At 39.0% G+C, this 22,303-nt stretch overlaps 1 protein-coding gene across 4 annotated transcripts in view; it reads right to left on the minus strand.

Annotated features, from left to right (window-relative positions):
* Positions 1-22,303, minus strand: part of LOC107997012 (tyrosine-protein kinase Drl-like) — an 84,699-nt gene that overhangs the window by 19,203 nt on the left and 43,193 nt on the right. For all 4 annotated transcript variants that reach the window (XM_062080534.1, XM_062080535.1, XM_062080537.1 and 1 more), the window contains one exon: positions 7,822-8,092. In XM_062080534.1, coding sequence (XP_061936518.1) covers positions 7,822-8,092 — 271 coding nt within the window. The remainder of the gene's footprint in view (positions 1-7,821; positions 8,093-22,303) is intronic.

The following is a 22,303-nucleotide window of genomic DNA, read 5'->3' on the forward strand; positions in this document are numbered from 1 at the left end:
TACTTTTTAGATTCTTCTTAAAATTTATATTTCCCTTACAAAATCTTACTGAATATTTTTATTATTCTTACAATCAAAAATTTGCTTCAAAATATAAATAAATATCAAAATAGGCCAGCTTAACTTCTCTGGAAAAGTTTTTGGAAATTCACTCGCATCTCTTCCCAATTCTTTCCCTTAACACTGCTCTCGTTTCGTGCAAAAAATAGAATAAAACTGTGCGGAGAGAAACCAATTCCCCAGAACGATAAAAACAAAACTTTCTTAACCTCATTACTCGCGAAAACGACGCGAATTTCCCGTGTCCCCTTTTCACAAAATTCTTTTTACCCTCCCTCCTCGTTTCGTATATTTTTGGGACTAAAAGAGTTGATAAAAAAGGATTCGTGCCCCTCCCTTCTTTCCTTTCGTACACTATTTGGAGAGAAGGGAGGGGGCGATAAAAAAGAAAAGGATTCGTGCCGTTGCCAGGATAAATAAAACGCGAAGCAAGACTCGACTTTTGCTCGATAACGATGGAAGGAATCGGAGAGATTGTGGAAAAAGTTAAGAATAAATCGCCGTCCAAAGGCGATTCTCGAAAGGTAAGGTAGGAATCTTCCTTTCCTCTTCTCTTTGTTTATTTCCCGATCTTGAATCTAAAATCTTCCCCCCTCCTCGTCGTTGAAGAAAGTTCTCTTTTCTCGAAGAGAGGGGGCAGGTAACTCGCCATTCTCTCCGCCAGGGGGGAGTAGTGTCGCGGCGGTTGCCCCTGTTCCTCTCCCCTCCGCCCCGTCGTCTTCTCTCCCGCCGTTTCGCGAACCAACGAAAAGCTAATTGAATTGTTGATGAGTTTACCACGCTACTTAATTATTCGCACTTGTTTGTTCGACCTAGTTAGCACACGTCGAATTGGCAAATTTGGTTCCGGTTTGGCTTTCGATGCGCCGATTGCTAATTATCGCGCTTGTTTGGAGGGGGCAAGGTAATTAGATCGCTTTGTAAATATTTATGAAAATGGTATGGTATTGTGTAACTATTTGACTGTAATTCGATTGACGAGGTTGAAGAAAGAGAACTCGTTCAATTTTGGGGGAATTCGAAGACATAAGATCCCTGATTACGAACAAATAATTTTTTAGGGAACTATATTATCATTTAATTTATTATTTCGTTATAACATTACGTGTATATTATTATAAAATTGAATTTAATTAAATATACGATAAAAAGGGAAATAAGGAATATGAAAGATTCACGGAATTAACGTATGAAAATGAAAAGAGAAAAGAAAAATTACAGTCTTTTGAATATGTATAACATTAAAAAATACGCTTACACGATTTGCGTTAAATTTATTAATTAAATAACATCGCGATTAGAAATGATATTCGTATAAGATCATTTTAATAAGATCGGAATAATAAATACATTAATCCGATATAAATACATATAATAAATCTCCAAAGTGTAGAATTCGATCAAAGTGGAATAATTAATATCCCCGGCTTGACGACTTGAGTTGCGTTCAAAGAGACCGCATCGCTTGATTTTTAATTAAAAAGCGCGGAGAAGGAAGGGGAGAGATTAAGGGAGGGAAAGGACAAAGGAATCGATTTGCCGTGCACGGGGAGCGCGGATCGATTTAAACGCTTTCCCAGTTTTAAAGGACAGGCGCAAAGTCGAGAAGAGTTCTTTCAGAAGAGCAGCGAGAACAGGAGGAGGAGGAGTCGTGTCTCGGTTGCCCGCCAAACAAACAAACCTTAACCGAGATTTACGAAGGTCTGGAATCAAGTTGTTGAAGGTAAGCGCGATTAATGAAAATGACCCCTTTCGAGACGCGTTGTTCCCTCTCGAATTGCGCCACGATTCGATCTCGACATATCCTGCTTTTTTCTGTTGTTGTTGTTGTTATTTATACAAATGTTCGGGAAAATTATCATATTTCGTATCGCATAGCGTGTTATATGTCCTTTGATGAAAAGTTAGAATTCTCTATTTACGAATTTGGAACTAATTTTTCCAAGTCGATGGCCTGGATCGAATGCAAACTTCCCGTCGTTCGATCGATAAATTATCGACAGTGCGAGGAGAAGTTGAAATATTATAGGAAAAGGATATATCGTTGAACGATTCTTACGAATGATTTATTGCGCGATGAAATATTATTTTTCTTCGCCTATTGGGGATCAAAATTTCATTTATCTGGAATTTCGGCGATTTTGATCGGATTTTGATCGATGATTAAACAGCGAGAAGTTGAAATATTAACGATAATTCTTACTTACATAATCTATTAGGCGATAATAATAATAAAGTAATATCGAATTTTTCTTCGTATTCAAAACTCCATTTATCCGGCACGAATTTTGGCCTGTATCGAAATAACTGGATCGAATGGAAACTTCTATTACTCGATCGATAAATCAGATAGCGAGGAGAACTGTTTTCTTGGCCCATTGGAGGTCAAAACTCCATTTATCTGAGACTAATTTTGGTCGATGGCGATTCTTACTTAAATAATTTATTAGGCGATAATAATAATAAAGTAATATCGAATTTTTCTTCGCCTATTCAAAACTCCATTTATCTGGCACGAAAATCGAATGGAAACTCCTATTACTCGATCGATAAATCATAAACAGCGAGGAGAATTGTTTTGAGTTCCAAACGCAATGCTCGAGCGTTTCCAAACGATGTTGAACGATTCTAGTATTCTTACAAATTATTATTATAATAATAATATCGAACTTTTCGCCTATTGGAGACTAAAATTCTATTTATCTGGAACGAATTTTGATCGATGGTATCGAAATAACTGAATCGAACTCCTATTATTCTTCGCCTATCGGAGGTCAAAACTCCATTTATTTGGAACGATTTTGATCGAATTTAGATCGATGAATCAACAGCGAGGAGAAGTTCAAGTACCACAGACGAAAAATTCTTACAAATTATTACGCGATAATAATAATAAAATAATATCGAATTATCATTCTTCTTCTTTGATTTCGATCGAATTTCGATCATATTTTTGCACGATTTTAGGATAATTCTTATTTATTACGCGATATAATAATAATAATAATTAATAATATCGAATTATCGTTCTTCTTCTTTGGTTTCCATCGAATTTCGATCATATGTTGCACGATTCTAGAATAATTCTTATTTATTACGCGATATAATAATAATAATAATTAATAATATCGAATTATCGTTCTTCTTCGTCCATTGGAAATCAAAACTCCGTTTACCTGAAAAAAATTTTGGTTTCCATCGAATTTCGATCATATGTTGCACGATTCTAGAATAATTCTTATTAGGATAATTCTTAATGATTTATTACGCGATATAATAATAATAATAATTAATAATATCGAATTATCGTTCTTCCTCGTCCATTGGAAATCAAAACTCCGTTTACCTGAAACGAATTTTGGTTTCGATCGAATTTCGATCGACGAATCATAGTTGAAGTCGAAATAGGAAAACGATATCGCAATACATCGCACGATTCTAGAATGATTCTTACGAATGATTTATTACGCGATGTAACAACAACAACAACAACAACAACAATAATATTAATATCAAATTACCGCTACTTCTGTTTCGTTGCGTGGAACGTTAATTGGGATACGACGTATGTTATTATGTATCGATCTTTAATTCGTTCGAATTATATCCGACCGATGGTCAAATACGCGTTGTATCACAACGCTTCGCCGACGGATAAATTTAACGTTAATTTGTCGCGATGAAATTACGAAGAATATTTCGATTTACCCGTAGGAGGGAGGGGGGAGCGTGGCTTTGTTAATAAAAGATTAATTTACATCCGTTATATTTGCAGGAAAATTACACCACCCCGGTGCGGTCGTCCCTCCCGACCCCGCTGGAATTCAATAATTTTGTAACGCGATAAAATATTGCGAAATATACATATATATATATATCATTATTAATGCAATCGTTTTAGTTAATGAAATTCGATGATATCCGTTACCACCGTCATTAATCCGTGTTTCCGTACATTTAATATCTTCGTTACTCGATATATATATATATATACAATCAAACGAGTGACAACGTAAAAGCGCGATAAGATTTATATTTGTACCTTTTTCTCTCCCCCCTCTCTTAATTCGTCAACAATTTTAAATCTTAAATCGTAAAAAATGTCTCTTCCGAGAAATCGAGGGGAGACGCGTTGGAGAAATAGGAGGGGATACGATACCACCGTTTAAATCCCCCCCCTTAATGAATTTTGATTCATGGCCCTCCCAAGGAAGGATATATATATTTGCCGTAAGACCGAGGGCCGCCCATTGAGAAGGCGGGGTGGGGGCAACCGCAGTGTATATATACACGGAATATATAGAGTGGAGGTGGAGGAGGGGGAGGAGCCACTCGAGGAGCCAACACGAGATTCGATTATTTTCGAGTGGTCTCCAAACCGATTTCGGATTTCTGCGGGACCCTCCTCTCGCGCAGAGCAAAGAATCATCCCCTCTGACCCACCACGGGGGGAGGGGGCCTAAGAAGAAAGCAAATTTCTGATTGAAGAAGAAGGTGGAGGAGAAGAAGGAAGGCGGCTTTATACTTATTTTCCACCCTTCTCCTCATCTTGCTGCTCTCCGTTTCCCCTTTCACCACTCCACTTTTCTACGCGGTCGATCCTCTTGATCTTGGATCCTCTCTTCTTCTTCTTTTTCTCCTCCTTCTTTCATTAAATACATCGACTTGTGACGAGATTCAATTTTATTCGGCGGATTGCGTTTCGTTGTAGCCCCCTGCACACCGGTAACCAGATCCGGATCAGAGTCAACTTGCTTCTCCTTGTCTCTTTCTATCCTTTTATTTCTTCTCTTTCTTTTTTTTTTTAAATCTTTCATCTTCGGTTTCCTTAATCTGTTTTCTTCTTTTTCTCGCTTCCATGCTTTTCTCTTCCTCCCTTTTTCGATCCTCCATCTTCTCTATTTTTTGTATTATTTTCCCCTTCTTCGTTTCTCCTTTTTATTATATCCTCTCCCCCTTCCCTCATCTCGGTGTAAACAAGGTACAGTTCCTGTAGCTTTTCCAGTATCTCGTGGAGCCACCATTCCATCCACCTGTCGGGCAAAATGTTGCCGCTATAGTTCCCCGATACTCGAGATTCTTGTCGATTTCCGGGACGAGAGGTGGAGGAGAGTGTGTGGGATGTTTCTCCACGAGTGGCCGTACCACGAGAATCACGTCTGTACGTCGTTTTCTTTCTCTTTCTTCTTTTTCTCCGTGAAAAATATTTGAAACTGGGAAGCTGGGAGAGAGAGACTTTGATTATCCTGAAATCGAGACGGTTAACGATTCTTATTAATGATCTTTTTCGATCGATTAATCTAACTGAACTTTGAAACAGAATGACGATTGTAATCTCAATGATCGTTGGGGCAGGAAACGAATATTGCATTTTGCGCACTTGAAATCGTTACCGGTCAAGAATTCGTCATTTGTTAATTTATATTTGTAACCTTTTGTAATTTTAACGCTGCTTTTTCATCGTTGCTGTTTTGTTCCATTCTGAAAACGCCGTTTATATTATCGATGAAAATTTATATCGAATTCCATTCCACGTGTCTACACGTTTCGTTTATTTGCGCAACCGATATAAACACACATATATATATGTTCTTCAAAAATAATTCGAAAATTTAATAAAAGCGTCCTAATAAATCTGATAAAACGGATTTTCAACTTATTCCTCGATATATTTCTCGACGAGAGCATACATCGAAAGAAACGATGACATTGAAGATAAGAGTTTTCAAAATTTGGAAAAAAAGATACAAATTCTTAACTTCTCTTCTTTGAAGATCCCCCTTTTTTCACGATCCTAAGCGAATTCGAGTCACTTTACCGTTCGCGGCGCCATCTGAAAATGGCGTTCTTTTGTTTTTAAGAAGAGTCGCGACAAGAGTTACCAGTCTCATGCGTTCGCGGCGCCATCTGAAAATAGTGTTCTTTCGTTTTTAAGAAGAGTCGTGACAAAAGTTGCTAGCTCCATGCGTTCGCGGCGCCATCTGAAAACGGCGTTCTTTTGTTTTTAAGCAGAGTCGCGACAAGACTTGCCAGTCTCATGCGACGATTTCGAGCGATACGGCGTGCATCAGAAGCGTCGTTCGCTGCTTGCTTTCGACCGAATTCAAATTATTTCGCCGTTCGTGGCGCCACCTGAAAACAACGTGCTTCTTAACCGTTTCGTTACTACGGGCAACTATAGCCGTTCTGCGTAAGACGTATTGCACGTATGATTCGATCTAATTGTTTGATGGTTCACATCATTATCAACAGTTATTATTACACGATTATATCATAATATTATTATACAACTGTAATGTTATTCGATTCTAAACAGTGATTAAATACGAGTGTGTCGTACAAGTTATAAATACCTCGTTTCGAGTTTTTTTTTTTTCAATAAACACCGCGAAAGCACCGAGCGTTGCAACGAGTCGTAAACGCGGCCGCTGACGATCTTTCTCGAGTGTTGTGCGCATTTTTGCCGCGAAAGGGTTAACAAGAGTCGCACGACGAGAAAGAGTTTTACTTTTTGCACTCGAGCTTGGTAAATCGAGTGGCGAAACTATTAGATTGGAAAGAAAGTTGTTACGGTTTTTAACTGTTAAATTCAAATGTTGATCAAAATAAAGAATGAATTGGAATCGATGCACTTTTGCACAACGAGAAACAAATTTATTCCGGTCGAATAAAATTCTCCACTCGTGGAACTGGGATACTGGGAAAATTGTTCGAATTTACTTCTTGCTTCCAACATCCTGAGAAACCAGAGAAACGAAATTTAAAATTATACACAAACTCAATGCAATTTAACACCAACCTAATCGGATATAGAGCATTTATCAAAATAACGAAAAATAATAAGAACTTTCTTCCCAACCTAATATCTAGAAATAGTTTTGATATTGGAGAGAAACGAGTCGTGGCAAAAATTTAAATTTGGAAGACGAAACTCGAGAGGAATCGACCGTAACAATCGGATAATCTTGGATACCCGATCTGAAAAGAAGATTACTCGCACGTGTCTGACGCATTAGATTCACGAAATTAATAAAGTTGCACGGAACGATGGATGCGTGTGTGTCAATTAAACGAAATTAGCGGCGCGCGTCGCCAAGTTTAATCAGTGATTTCGGATTTTCGCGCCACGTTTGGCCGGCATACGCGAAATTCTGCGCTTTCAGAAATTATGCGCGCTGCGGGCGTCGCACAAAGGGGGCATAAATCGTGCATAGAATTCGGCGCCCTCCCTCCGTGTTTTAATCGCGAACGCCGTTCAACAACCGGTCCTCCAAACCCACTCTAATTAAACCTGCCAATTTGTCCAAACGTTAAAATCACGTTCGATTCACTCGTTTCCATCTCCAACGATTTTCTTCGAATCCGATTTATATTAACCCGGCGACTGCTTCCACACCCATTGCTTTCCATCTCCAGGCGTCCAGCTTGTCCGATACGATCGTATTCTTCGAAACAATGGACCTTGCAATCCTCCAATGAACAAACACGAGGTAGGTGCATCTTCGTCGCTATTTATCGAGTTATCGAATCGGAAGGAGCCTTCCCTCGATGATGAATATTCTTCGAAGGAATTTTTCCTCGATGAATTATCGTGATTGAAAAATTCTATTCACATTTTATTTCATTCATTCGAGAACTGAGAATCTTATCAAAACACCCTTCTGACAATTTCACCAAACTTATCGTTGAATTAAACTTTCCTTTGCAACAGCTCGAAGGGGGGTCGATTAAATCTAAATTGAAAAGAGAAAAGAGGCTCACCTTTGAAGCAAATCTTGTTCCTCTTGAACGCGAGGACGGTGTCGTTGTATTTGGTGCCGGGGGGTGCGGTGACGTTGAGCCTCAACGCCAACGGGATCTCGGCGCTGGCAAGGCCCGAGCAGGGCAGCCTGATCCTGAACACCTGCAACGCGACGGGCACCTCTCCCCTGGCCGAGACGTTCACCCTGGGCGGGAGCAGCGCCATCATCCCGGGGCCGACAGCCCCTGGAACACCTACCACGTCGTAATCCAACTCCATCGAGTACGGCAACTGCGAACAGAGAGAGGAGTCCTTTCTCGAAACGAAAATGAAAAGTTTTCTTTAGTAGTTGAATTCGTTTAATGAGATTTTATTTACTTCTCCATCGCCCCCTTTCCAAAATTCGCGAATTTTTTCTGCTTTCGGTTTATCAAGCTGCATTGCAATATTTTACAGGATTGGATCGAGGCTCATAGTAAACACCTTTCCAATATCTCTTAAAGAATTTTCTTCGGTGTCAAGTCCAGCCTCGCATATTCATGTTGCTAGCGAAAGAAACTAAACGCTCTAATAGTTACACTTTTCTGTATTCGTTGATAAAATGAAATTTTAATGTAATATATATATATATATATATATATAAAATACAATTTAATTGTCGAAAGTAAAGTCTTATTTTCACTCAGCAATATCTATATCGGCTCGGTACGATGGCAAATTAATCAAACACGCGCATGCGTAATAAATAAAAATATTTCTGGCGACAGAGAGAGCCCCTTTGCGCATATCGTTGCACGCATGCGATATTTCACACTGGATCCATTCTTGCTTTATCTTCGCTCTCGTCGCGTGCCTCTTAATTAATGCCTTATTTAAATATTCTCAATAGAAATTTCTACGTATACATATTAATCGTGATTGAAAAGATGGAGGAAGAAAATTGTTAAAATTCTCGAAGGAAGAGAGAGAGAGAGAGAGAACGTGTAGTCTAACCCGTGGTCTGCTTCTCCACAGAGTGGGGCGACAAAAGGGACATGCGAGCAGTGTGTTCGGGCACGCGACAAGTTTTACGAGGCGGCATAAATAACGCGGTTAGTGGCTTCGTGATGCAACGTCAACTTGCACCACCTCTCCTTAATCGTCCTAATCATCGCCACGGGGGCCCAAGATGGCGTGACACCGATCTCTCTGTGTTTCTTTCCTTTTTCCTTCCACTCGTGTTTCTTCTTTTCTTACCGCTCGAATTAACGCGCCAAGTCAATTATATTTGAGAGATTCGGAGACGAAATTCTGACGAAGAATTATCGACGGAGATAAGCGAAATTTTCTCCCTTTCCTTTTCCTCGCGAAAAGTTTATACTTTACGGTATCCAGCACGAAAGTGATATAACCGTTTTCTTTTTTCCGAGCAAGTTTCTCGAGTCGAGATACGTACGAGAAAGGTATATAATACGGGACGATTATCGCTAGGTAAATTTTTCTTACTTTGCACGTAGCTTGTTGCTTTTTTCTCCTTTCTATATTTCTTTTATTTACGCTTTTAACGCGATAGATATGTAAAGCACTTAGGCGAATGAATTCGTGTATTCAGAGGGGGAAGGGGGGATATTCGACGATGAACATTTATCGCGCATATACTTGGAATATTTTATCGTCGCGATAAGTGTGGAAATTGCATTAAAAGCTTGTACCATTGCAATTTCTACCCGGATAGATAGAGGCGTTGTACGCCATTAGTAACGATCACGTGGTTCTCTATCTCTAGCGGCGTTGCCGTTATTATTACATTCGTTCGCGTTCTTGCCGTGCTTAACTTGTTACGCAGAGCCAGTGTATTATTACGTGAAATCTTGCTAACGAAAATTGTCGAAAAAGTATTAATGTTAATATGAATCGGTGCCCTCCAATTGCAAGCGAATAGTTTAAGGAGAAAATTTAACCGACGAGAAGGTTAACAATTTCTATTGGAATCCTCTCTGTTGTAGTCGAAGAATTCGAGAGCTAATTTCGCCTCGGCCCCGCAATTTTGTCGAGTCGGACGTTCGACGATCTTGATCGAGGAAGAATTGGTTTATCTTCTGAAACGGTTTGCACCGATATCCGCTTTTGGCTAATGGCGTAAAAGTGTTTGAAAGCTGGCCTCATCTTCCAACAATACGAAGCTTCCACCACGTTTCTCCATCCACGCACGGCTTCTCGCATGCACAAAACATCCATTCAACGCGAATCCGTACGAACGTTGTTGTTCGCCCAACGAGAAGGAAGCCCTGACTATCGCGACACGTGCACGATTTTCCCTCGAATTTGGATTTATTTTCGAATTTTATTGAAAATGTATGGTATTTGCATATATATATATATCGTTTATTTTTTCGATTAATATATTCGTTCAATCCATTCGCGATATTTTTAGATTAGGTCCACGTGAAATTGCCCGTTTTCTTTTCGGAAGAATGATCTTTCTTCGATCGAAATATAAACATAAAGAAATTCTTCTCGGCTGTCGAATATTTTTATTTTTTCGAAAACAAGTGTAAAATAGGTTTGTCTTTTGATCAACTTCTTGGAATAACTCTTTGCAGACCAGTCGTTCGGATCGTACAGCGTCCACTTTTCGTCACAGCTTATAATTCTATTCAAAAATGGACTTGTATTCGTTTCCACGCTCCAGCTTGGACTAAACTCGTGCAGGAATAATATTCGAAATTCGTTCGCTTCTCAAAGAAACGATTGAATTAATGGAAAAGAAAATGTACGAGAGGAGGACGTGAAATTGTGCTAAGCGAAATCTGGGTTGAGTAGAGTTTACGAGTCGCAGTTGATCGATCATTTGTTTCAAGATTTCCATCCGGTACAATTTTAAACGAGGTAATAAAATCGAAAACGCTTTACATTTTCCTCTGTCTCGTGATCTTTCAGGAATTTAACGAGCGTCGAGAGTTGCATTAATCGGCGCAATCTTAATTGGAATTGCGGAATATCAAAATGGAAGTTTTGCCTGTTCTCGTAATCGAAATCGTACAAATTATAATTCGATTCCTCTCGTTTCCACGCCTGAATTTTTGATCTTCTCATCGACGGAATCTTCTCTCCGAAACCTGATATTTCGATATCGGAATAATATTCCAAGAATAGTATTCCAGATTCGTTCGTTCGTGTGAAGATAGTTGAAGTTTGATACAAAAAAAAGAACAACGTGAAAATATGCTAAAACGCAGAAATACAGATCGAGTAGAATTCAATCTAACATTATCGTATTTCGAGTAACGTAAATTATGCGTGGTTGTTGCCGGTATAATTTTCGAACGAGTATACGATTGGTGGTTAAATATACAAGTAAACAGGGATGGAGGAGGATAATATTCGATGAGCAGGGCTCGTCTCAAGGAATAACTTCCCGCGGCGGATGTAAGCAATAGCTGTGTTACCGCTTGAGGGGTTTACTCGTCGAACTCTCGAGATGGATATTAATATTATAGTTAATCAAACCACGATATCGGTATATGTATACCGCGTGGATAATATACCACGAAAATAATAATTCTCTAATAAAGGAAAATACGACGCGTAATCGGGTGTAAACGGACCGACGCGAGGAATGGCGAACAGAAACGCGCGATCGAGTTATTTTTTCATCCTTCGAGCCGAATAATCCCCACCACTTGAAACGTGCGAACGTGTTTTTTTGTTTATACAAAGCGTAATAAGCGACTCTAAATTCTCTCTTCTCTACTATCTTAGAACAATTACACGCGAAGAATCAGAAAGACAGTTTTTAACGATACGTAGGTGTTGGAGAATCCTGACGCAGCAGCGCCACTGGAAAGCGCTACTCGATCGTGGACGAGCTCGAAAACGGCATTGGACCGTGTCGCGTTCGTACAGCGAATTGCTCGCCTCGTTTCCCCCTCCACTCCTCCGCCTCCAAACCGTACTCGACCGTACTTTTTCATCTTGCCTCGACAAAGGCCTGCGTGCCGGCCTCGATTCGCCAGGTAACCGATCAATTGTCAGATTCATCGAGAATAAAGTGGTATAGAGTGCATAAGAAAGAAAGTGGAACGCGATTCGTCACGTATAAGAATCGATTACACACGGAGGAGCGAAATGGCTTGCGGACAGGACGGAGGAGAATGAATAAAACACCGCGAAAGACCTTGCATTTCTCCCTCTCTCTTTCTCTCTATCTCTCTCCGTCCCTCGGCGCAATAACGAAATTCCCTCGTGCTTCTCGAGGAGGAAAAGTTACCCTGGCACTTTACGCTTCGATTAAAATTTTCTCGTAGAGTAGAAGCTTGGAACTTGGAAATTACGTTGAATTTTTTTGGAAAAAAAAATTTCAAATGCAGCCCCTTTTTTAAACGAAGCGTTATCGCTGAACCGTTTCCCAACTCCCCTTGACCACGATTACTAACGGATTGACTTTGCGCGTAGCGTGTCGAATCGCGACGCTCGCACGACCATGGATCACTAACCTCGATGTAAACGGTGCGCAATTATTATCGGTCACGTAACTAAACGCGATTGAAATTCCTCCGGTAAGAAAGTGGTTCGAATAATAAGTATATATTTACAACTCGACAGAAAAGTTCATTTTCAAACGTATAAAAGAAATAAATAATCCGATGCGTTAAAATTTTAAATCCTTTTTTTTAAACGAAATGTTCGCATTAAACGAAATAGGCCTGTAGAGAATTGATCGATCACGTTTCAATTCGGTCGAGAAATATATTCCGTAAATTTTTTTAGAAGCATTTAAATTTTTGTAATCCGATATAAAATATCTCGAAACGTTTATTTTAATTTAAATTTCATTTTAATTTATGCTTATAAATTATCGATAAGCTTTTTGTTCTTTTTGTAAAGTTAAATTAATTACTTCAAATTTAAAAATTTACGCAATATAATTCGATTCGTCAATTATTTTTACATGTTCCGCATCGTCCGCATTGTCAAATTCGAAACTTTCTAAAAAGTTACTTAAAAGTTACTTCGAATCACAAATATTTCTATATGTATATATTTTTTATTTTCACATAACTTTAAAACTTATTGAAAAAAAAAAAAAATTTAACACTGTTCGAAAACGCACCATTATCGAAAACACAAATCACGCGATTATATTTAGATCGAATCATTGGAACGTTCGTTCGTCGTTTTCGCAAATCTTGCCAAAAGCAGAATTACTAATTAGTCCGAGCGAAGTACTCACGCTCGGTGAATTGTTGCCATCGGGTGTCGTTAACGAGAAGTCGTAAATTCGGCCACCAAACTGACCCTCTCTCCCTCTCCTTGTTACAGATATACTTGGATAATCGGGGGGGAAGGGGGGGGGAGGAGGAGGAGAAGGAGGAGGACGCCGCTTGAAATTGATCGATAATTCCACGCCCTGTGTGTAGCGGCGGAATTCTGTTGCTCTCGAAACTTTGTTCCCAAGTTTGAAGTTCGACCCGCGCGAAATAAGATCGCGGTTTAATCGAGATAAATTTGAGGTTTGAATCTGTCGCGTTGGAGGAGGGCGATCGGTCGAGTTTTGTTCGAGGGGAAGCACGACTTGAGGGGGGGAAGAAGAGGACACGACAAGTTTTGGAGATTGGAAACTTGGCGAGACCGGCGAAACTATTGGTCCGAATCGTGGAACCATTCCTATTGTGGGTGGCGATGATTTTAGCTATACTCGAACCTAGTAACGATGAAATTTAAGTTCCGATCTTTTTTTTTTCCAGGCTTAAAAATTCCCCATTCGAAATATCGTAATTTTAACGAGTGGCTTTTAAGGATAGTAAGAAGGAAAGAAAAGAAAAATCAATGGTTAATGTAGGAGGAAACACGTATTTTTGTTTCCAGCGTATCATTCGTCACGTATATTAATCCGATCGTGACAATAAAACGACGATTTGTGTCCAAGTTATTATAAGTATTCTAACGTATCGATAGTTCAATTTATAAATGTAATTTCGTATCCGAGATAATAATTGCACGTATACGAATAAAAATAGTCACGTTAGATGACTATTCTAATTTGATAAATGAAAATAATTTTTACGATTTCGAATGTAGCCGAATTGTAGCTCTTCTTACTGTGCAGCGTGCGCTGTCAGGATTGTAAACAAAAGCGTCTAGAGTGGGGATAAATGGTCCTACGAAGGACGACCCCTCTTGCCTCTCTGCCGTCCCGCGAGACTTTTTTCAGCAGTAAACAAACCATTGGTTAACGATCATTCTTTACGCCTATTTCGTATAAAAATTCTTACGTATAAAATTATTAAATACTCGATCGAATGATATCGCAGAAGAGATTGGAAAGTTTATCGATCGGATAAAATACCAGATTTTTAATTTAATAATTAGTAAATAGACGATAATATTTTATCTTTCTACGTGGCGCCTAGTCTTCAGCCTTGTCATCGCCTGTTGTTTAAAGAAATGCGCTTTCGATTCTCCCCTCGTAATATCTCGATCAAATACTTAATCCCTCGATGGTTTTAGACAGACACTAAGAGGATGAATTAGTCGGGAGAAGGATTCCACGTTTCTTACTCCCCCATCCTCATTCTTCATCGGTTTATTTCGAGTTGGACAATATTTACGTGTAGGCAGCTTAATGCCACTTCTCCTATAGCTTGTGCACGATGATGAATTAATCATTAACCCCACCTCTGGCGAAGTTTGCTCTCTCTTTCTCTCTTTCTCTTTCTCTCTGTCCCCCTATCTCCTAGGTAAAAGCGGAAAAGAGGTTGACACGGTTAATCGAGAAAATCGTTAATCTTGACTATCGACTCGCCGCCGCGAATCAACGCGAAAGATCAACCGTTTCTTTTTTAGCTCTGAGCGAGAATGAGAGAGAAAAAGGAAATGAAGTATCCATCGATCTTGGTCGTGTTATTTTTCTCGGTTAAATCGGTTAGATTATTCGTATTCGTTTTTATTGAAAAAATATTTCTCTCTGTTAGGGCTCTCTGTTTCAACGTGTAATTTGAAGGAACGTAATAAGCTCGTTCGAACTGAAATAAAAGAAAAGAGAAATTGTGTAAGTTTTGATTCGTACGATGGAATATATATATGTGTGTGTGTGTGTGTGGAGGGGGGCAAAGTAAAAATGGTAAAAATTTCCTCTCTTCCATTTTCCGAGAATAAAGAGCCGGCTTTGATAATTTAATACGCACACTCTGGCCCCGTGTCAATTATGAAGACAAGCGTTACTAATTGCACGCACACACAGGGCGAAGGAACGTTTTCCCCGACTATGTAGGGCACACGCGGTACGATTTAACGAGCGGTTTTACCGACTTTAATTATTAGCTTGACTGTACTCGAGAGGGTCTTTCAGTTTATGCAAGCGTGACAGAATGCTGGAGGAATAAGGAGGGGGAGAGGGTGGGAGAGAGGGATAGACAAAGGGCTGTTTGCACCCTCGGTGTTAACGCAATATTCTCGACTCCGTTGAAGATGGAAGCGTTTATACGAGAACGCTCTGCCTGCCTCTGTCTGCCTGCACTTTGTCTAAGCGTTTGGCCACGCGTTTGTTCGCATTCTCCCTTTGTTCCCCTCCCTCCCTCTCACCCTTTTCTTTCTCTCGTGTTTCGTCTCTCATTATCCCGCGCGCTTTTCAGTTTTGCTTGCGCCTCTAATCTCGAAATTTTTCAATTTAATCCGTCAGATTCAATCGTGTTTTAAATTCTTTTACGGATGGAGGAACATTTCTCGCGTGTATTTTTTTCTAACGTATATTTTTCTCTCTCTCTCATTTCTTTCTCTCGTCTTTTAATTTCTTTTTTTTTTTTTTTTAATGCCTCTTCCGTCAGTTCGGTCTTCTCGTCTTCCTCTTCTTTTTCTTCGCTGTTTGTCGAGGTTAACGTGTTTTCATTATAGAAAAGTTTTATCCTTAGAATCTAGAAAAAGAAGAGTTTGGAAATGGAAGAAGTTTTCAGAATCGTTATTTCCTTTCCTTTTCTTTCCTCTCCTTGTTTTCCTTTGATTTTATACGCTTCACTTTCATACAGTCGGCATCATAGATCTCTCATGTGTAATCCTTTGCTTTCTTTTCTTCTTTACTTCGTTTTACTTTCCTCCTATTTGCTAACGGATAGATACATTCTTATGTTTTTTATATCTCGTGTGTATATTTTATACATTATACAGATATAAAATATACATTTTTACGTATGCTAACCGTTTGGAGGGAAAAAAGGTAAGTATAACAAAATATATATAATTAGAATTAAGTAAAATGATGAAAAAATGTTTATTTCTTGAAAAAAGATAAGAGATTAAAAAGATAAATCCTCCTCTTATATCCTCTTCTTCTCCCGATATAAAATCCCGAAATTCGGTCGAAATTTTTCACAGAATACCAAAAATTTCAAATTTCGAAAAAATTCTTGGAATTGGTCGAGAATTCTTGGAAAAATCTCTCGAACAACCTCCTTTCAACTTATATTCTCCTGATATCAAGTAAAAATTTCGACCAGCAAAAATTTTAGATCGAAAATTCGACTTTGTATTAGAAGAACATAAGTTGATAGGAGGTCGTACGAAAAATTTTTCCTAGAATTTTGACCGAAAATTCGACTTTGTATTAGGAGAACATAAGTTGATAGGAGGTCGTACGAAAAATTTTTCCTAGAATTTTGACAGTTCCTGGAAATGACGTCAAATTCTTGGAAATTTCGAAATTTTGGCCGAAAATTCCACTTTGTATTAGGAGAACATAAATTGATAGGACTACGAAAAATTTTTCCTAGAATTTTGACAGTTCCTGGAAATGACAGGAATTGTGGAATTTCAAATTCTTGGAAATTTCGAAATTTTGGCCGAAAATTAAGAGGACTTTGTATTAGGAGAACATAAATTGATAGGAGGTCGTACGAAAAATTTTTCCTAGAATTTTGACAGTTCCTGGAAATGACGTCAAAATCTTGGAAATTTCGAAATTTTGACCGAAAATTAAGAGGACTTTGTATTAGGAGAATATAAATTAAGAGGAGGTCGTTCGAGAAATTTTTCCAGGAATTCGAATTTCCAAGAATTTTTATGAAATTTCGTATTCTTACCTTTCACAACTGCTTTCTTTTTTTTCTTTTTTTTACTTTTTTCAACATTTTACTTAATTCTAAAGGATTTGGCAATATACCGGGTGTACCACTTTTGCAATTACATCATCCAAAATATCTCGTTTGCTTTCGACAATATTAAAAAATGTTTCGGACAAAAGTTGAACGGTTTCGAAAGCTGTATATTCCGACGTTGTTAATTTTCCCCTAAATGAACGCGTAAAGAAACTGCGAAGGCAAACCTTGCCTTTTTAAACGAGATCGTACATTTTTTAATCCATTATTCGACGCAGTTTGACAATCTGTGTGAAAAAGTATCAAGCTACACGGGTCGAAAAATCATTAGTTCACAAGATATTTTATCCTAAACCAATCATTTTACCACAAATAGCCGAATGGTTCTTCACACAGAACTACATACCGCGTCTATCAACGCGTTCAAAAACATATGCTTTCGTTTAAAAAAACAATTTAATCCTCTACACAACCTTCATGCGTCCTCCAACGAAAAAATGAATAACGACCCCCTCGAAACCGTTCGACTCTCGTCCAAAACATTTTTTAATATCGCCAAAAAACGAACGAGACACGCGAGATGATAAATTCAAGCGGAGCCTGTATGCACTAAGGACAGGGATAGGATACGCAGGTTAACAGAGGGATAACACCAGCGTTCGGGAGAAAAATTGAAAAATTTAATTTGCAGAAAATACGATACCTGCTCAAAAAATTTATCTCGCCTCTTGGAAATAAAAGGAGCGACAAACGTTGAAATTTCAGCTTAAACGCGTAGCAGAAAGCTAAATGTGACCCTCCCTGCTCCTCGAGGGGCGATAATAGTAAAAATAAAATCGCGAGTCCCGTCGCTGGTTAACTTTATCCAACGCGGGTATGAAAACTCGGGTGGAAAATATCATCTCTTGTTTATTCTCTCCCTCGGTCGATCCACATCTATTCTCCCCGTTGTTGCGCGGCCGTTTTGCTGGATTCGTCTCTCCTCGTGGAAAGAAAAAAAAGGAGGAAGAGGAAGGAGAAAGGCGGTGATAATGGAAATCTGAGGCAGCAAATGAATTTGTTCGAGGAGGCGGAATTCTCGTTTAACACGTTGACTGTCCATATTCGAGTGATTTATTCGGCTGATTTAGGAACGATCTTCGAAGGTATTTGGAAGGATGCTCCACAGGAATGTTATTAAAGGTAATATAAAAATGGTTTGTTAGACGAATTATTTAGTGAAGATAATTTGGATGAAAGAAAATTTGTTGTCTGTTACATATGATTGTTGATTCACTAAGCATGATACTCTTCCATTTTTCTTTTTTCCAACGAATTGGAACGAATTAGATTGTTATAGAACTCGAAGTTCGATATCTTTTTGTTGACTGTATTTAAAAGTTGAGCATATTATAAATTAAATTAAATATCTTGAAAATTGAAAAAATTTCTCCTCGAGGAATTTTTCAAAGATGGTTTTGGATTCAGACATTATAAATATTTATTCCAACAATCGAGATGAACGTACAACTCGATAATATAAAGAGGTAATATAAAAATGGTTTATTAAACGAATTAGAGTGTTATAGAACTCGAAGTTCGATATCTTTTTGTTGCTCGTATTTAAAACTGTTTCAATTTTTCTCAAAGTGGAGCAGGTTATGAATTATTATTAAATATCTTGAAATTTCTCCTCGAGGAATTTTTCTCAAATAGTTTTGGATTCAGGATATTTATTCCAACAGCCATTAACGATAACGATAAACGTACAACTCGAGTCAAAGTGGAGCACATCGTAGATTTTGTTATCGAATCTTCCGAAATTTGTGAAATTTTGGAATTTTTCTTAAATTGGGGATAGTTTTTAGACAACAATGTCTATTCATCGATATTTTTTTACTTATTTATTTATTTACTCTTAAAATGTACAGCTTCGATTTCTCTCAAACTGGACCAATTGTTTTCTTCGCAGATTATTCCATCTCTTGAAATTTCTGCTCGTGGAATTTTTTTCAAGATGGAATATTTATTCCAGCAGCCATTAATAACGATAAACGTGTAGCTGGAATTTTTCTCAAAGCGGAGCAAATCGTAGATCGTTATTAAATCTTTCGCCTAAATTTCTCGCTCTTATGGAACTTAAAGTTCAGTAAAATTTCATTTGGTTTTATTATTGCCAGCAACACCGCTATTTCTATTATACAGTTGACATTTCTTTATTTTTCTTCGACACATTTCAAATGTTCTCGCGCAATTACGTATAATTGAATAAATAAATTCATTCAGGTAATTCGGTACATTTTATTTACTTCAGTTTTCACTGCCCAGCCAACACAAACACCCGTTGATTGTGATAATAATAAATTTATATTTTCTTGCTCGTTGTATTCAAAGCAGCTGGAATTTTTCTCAAAGTGTAGCAAATCGTAGATCCTTGTTAAATCTTTTGCTAAAAATTTCTCCTCGAAGAATTTTTCTCAAGACGGAAATAGTTTTCGATCCTAAGAATTGTACGTCACTGTGACAATAAATTATCACGATATCTTTTCGTTTATTTAAAATATCCGGTTCGAATTTCTCCCAAGATGGAGATAGTTTTATATCCGGATATTCTAATTCCAAGATATATTTATAGAATTCGAAGTTCCCTGAAATTTCATTTGCGCTTTCATCATCCAACTTTGGCCAGCGACGCCATTATTTCCTAACCGATACCTATTTATTTTCACAGATATAATTAACAGATATAATTAAATAAACATTCATTCATCAAATCCGTATTTTACTTATTTAATTTTCACCGCCCAGCCAATAACAAGAATTTCAAGAAGTTAACTAGTTACACGTTCCAACTATTCGCGTAGACTGGCGAGATAAGCTTAAACGAGGATCTTTAGCAGTGCATTTTTTGAACGAAGAGTGGTCCTCTTTTAATAATGAGAAAGATTTGCTGCGAACGGGGCTCGATTTTCGAAACCGAGCAAAGATTAATCTCATTACAACTAAATCCGATTAATCGACGCCTGCAGTATCGATAAACCTGTGTATCGTCGAGGTTGACGCGCGTTTCCTCGGTCAACGACAGCTTGTTGTGTCCCATAACGCTTCCCCTCCCTTCCTCGATGTGTACACAAAGTGGAAAGGGTGGAAACTCGGAGGGAAGTCGGCCTCGAGGCTCGAACAACCCCACGGGAATTGTTTCACGTAACGCATTAAAAGCTCGTCGAAAACGACGAGCTCGATGATGCTCGTTACACGAGATAATAATCGAAAAGGGGAGCCAAGATCCTTTTTCGAAATTTACACCGTTCTCTCGTCCTCATTCACTTTTCCTTCGTTCCGACGTTCCACAACAACGCGTTATCAAATTTATATCGTAATCCTTCCATTGCGATTTTCTCATTAACTTTAGAATTTTAATTAATTTTACCAGTCAAAATGATTGCGATTTATGTCAAAGAAAAAATGAAATCCATAATACTTTGATGCAAGAGTCTTATCTTATTTTTCAGAATTTAAAAAAAGAAAAATTTCTAAAAGAATAACAAAACCGGTCATTTTGACTAGTGGTTCTATTGTTAAATTCATATAATAATTCAACGTATCTCGAAAAATTCTTCGATTCGATACACCCGTTAAAAAAAATAGTAATAATAAAAATATACACAGCTGTTTAAAAAATTTCACCGAGGAAGAAACGAAGAAATTCCTCTTCCCTCTTCAACGAAGACGTGCGACAAGAAGGGAATGGATGGAGGGAATAAAGGGAAAATGGGGGCAAACGCGAATCAAGAAAGAAAGGCGCACGGATGTGCGCGTTTATCGTCGCATTCGTAGCCCGCGAATTGGCAGAGTGCTGATGAAGGGCGGGCACGGAGGGAGGGGAGGGTGCGTGGGCCAATTTTCGCGTAATTCGATGGAGCGTGATCGTCATAGCAACTCCCGATACCCCTTCTCCCCGCTCGAAAGCGGGAGCCTGTTCAAACAAGCCTCAGACTCCAAGGGATCGCAGTATCTAACTCTCCCCTCCACTCCATTTCCCTCGACTCTCTCTCTCTGTCGTGCATATCGCGCCATCCTCCTTCCTCCGGCTGTCCTTCCCCCTCCTACTCGCCAGTTTCGCTTCCCATAACTATCCTCCTCCTCCTCTCTTTTCACAACACGGATTTCCTTCGATCGCGACACCGAGGGCTCAATCGTTTCGTTGTAATTACTCCTCTGAGTTACCAGCTCATCGAGAGGGGGAGATTTGGTTGAGATGCGTGATTGTATAATTGTCGTTCGAGGATGGATTTCTCTATAATAAGGGAAATTATCGTTGACTAGGTTAATTGGTTCGAACAAATTTTTCACTTTAATACGAGCACGTTTGTGTTCGAGGCGAGACTGCATAATTCAGGAATTATATACGAGGATGGAAAAAGAAGGTTTTCTCTTTTATGGCTAGAAAATCTCCGTTATTTTTCATTAACGTCGATCATCCATGCTTCGAACCGTTTAAATTGAACGGGGTTACATTGAATTCTGAACCTATTTTAAAAGACGCTCAAAGAACTCGGAAAGTAAATAAAAGCCAGAGAGAGCAATGGGATCGTGAAAGAGCGCGGAGAGATAAATTATGAAACGAGGCACACGCTTAATTATAAAACCGATAAATTCATCCTGCGGGACGCGGGACAGACGTCTGGAATCCGGAACGGTTGATAAACGAGACCCCGATCCCGACTTTCCGCCCGAAAAGCGTCTTGCGCCTCGCCGCCGCCTCCAGTCAACCGCGCCCTCTGCTTTCCCGACGAGCGTCGAGCGCGACCGTGCAATTGGATCCTTGCCTCTATGCAACCGTAATTACATTTATGACGTGGCGCCAACGCACGGATATATCGATTCGGATTCGTCGTCGCCTTTACCCGTCTCTCGCTCTCGTCCGTTCCCAATTTCTCGAAATTCTATATATATATTTTTATCCGAGAATGTAAATTTCGAAAAGACGATTTTTCTCGCCAATTAGTTTCGAAATGGAGGAGCGTTAACTAAGAGTGCTACGTTCGAGAAGAGACACGGTTCGAGTGGATGGAATTATTGGAGGGAATCGTAGGCGCGTTTCGAACAATCGCGAGCATAATTACACTCGGCGTTTGATTGTTCCGTGAACGTGTTCTTCGAGCAAGGCGCAGATGCTCGAGAGACGGAAGGATGTTCGAATGGGACAGGACGGAAGAAGGTTCGCGGACGAAGGTCGTTTGTCAAAAGGAAGAATTAGGGACATCTGTCCGTTTTGGAACGGTGCCAAATTGAAGCCAACCGGCCGGCCATCTTCGACGACGCGTCCTTCGATACTGCTCTGCCCGTGATATTACCTTCGTGTCCTCTGTCCTCGGTGATTAACGAGGGATCATCTTTTTCTCGCCCACGGCTTTAAAGCCGATCTCTCGTTAATAAAGATCGACGCCACTTT

This window comes from Apis cerana, linkage group LG10, assembly GCF_029169275.1.
Source record: "Apis cerana isolate GH-2021 linkage group LG10, AcerK_1.0, whole genome shotgun sequence".
In the NCBI taxonomy this organism is placed as follows: Eukaryota; Metazoa; Arthropoda; class Insecta; order Hymenoptera; family Apidae; genus Apis; species Apis cerana.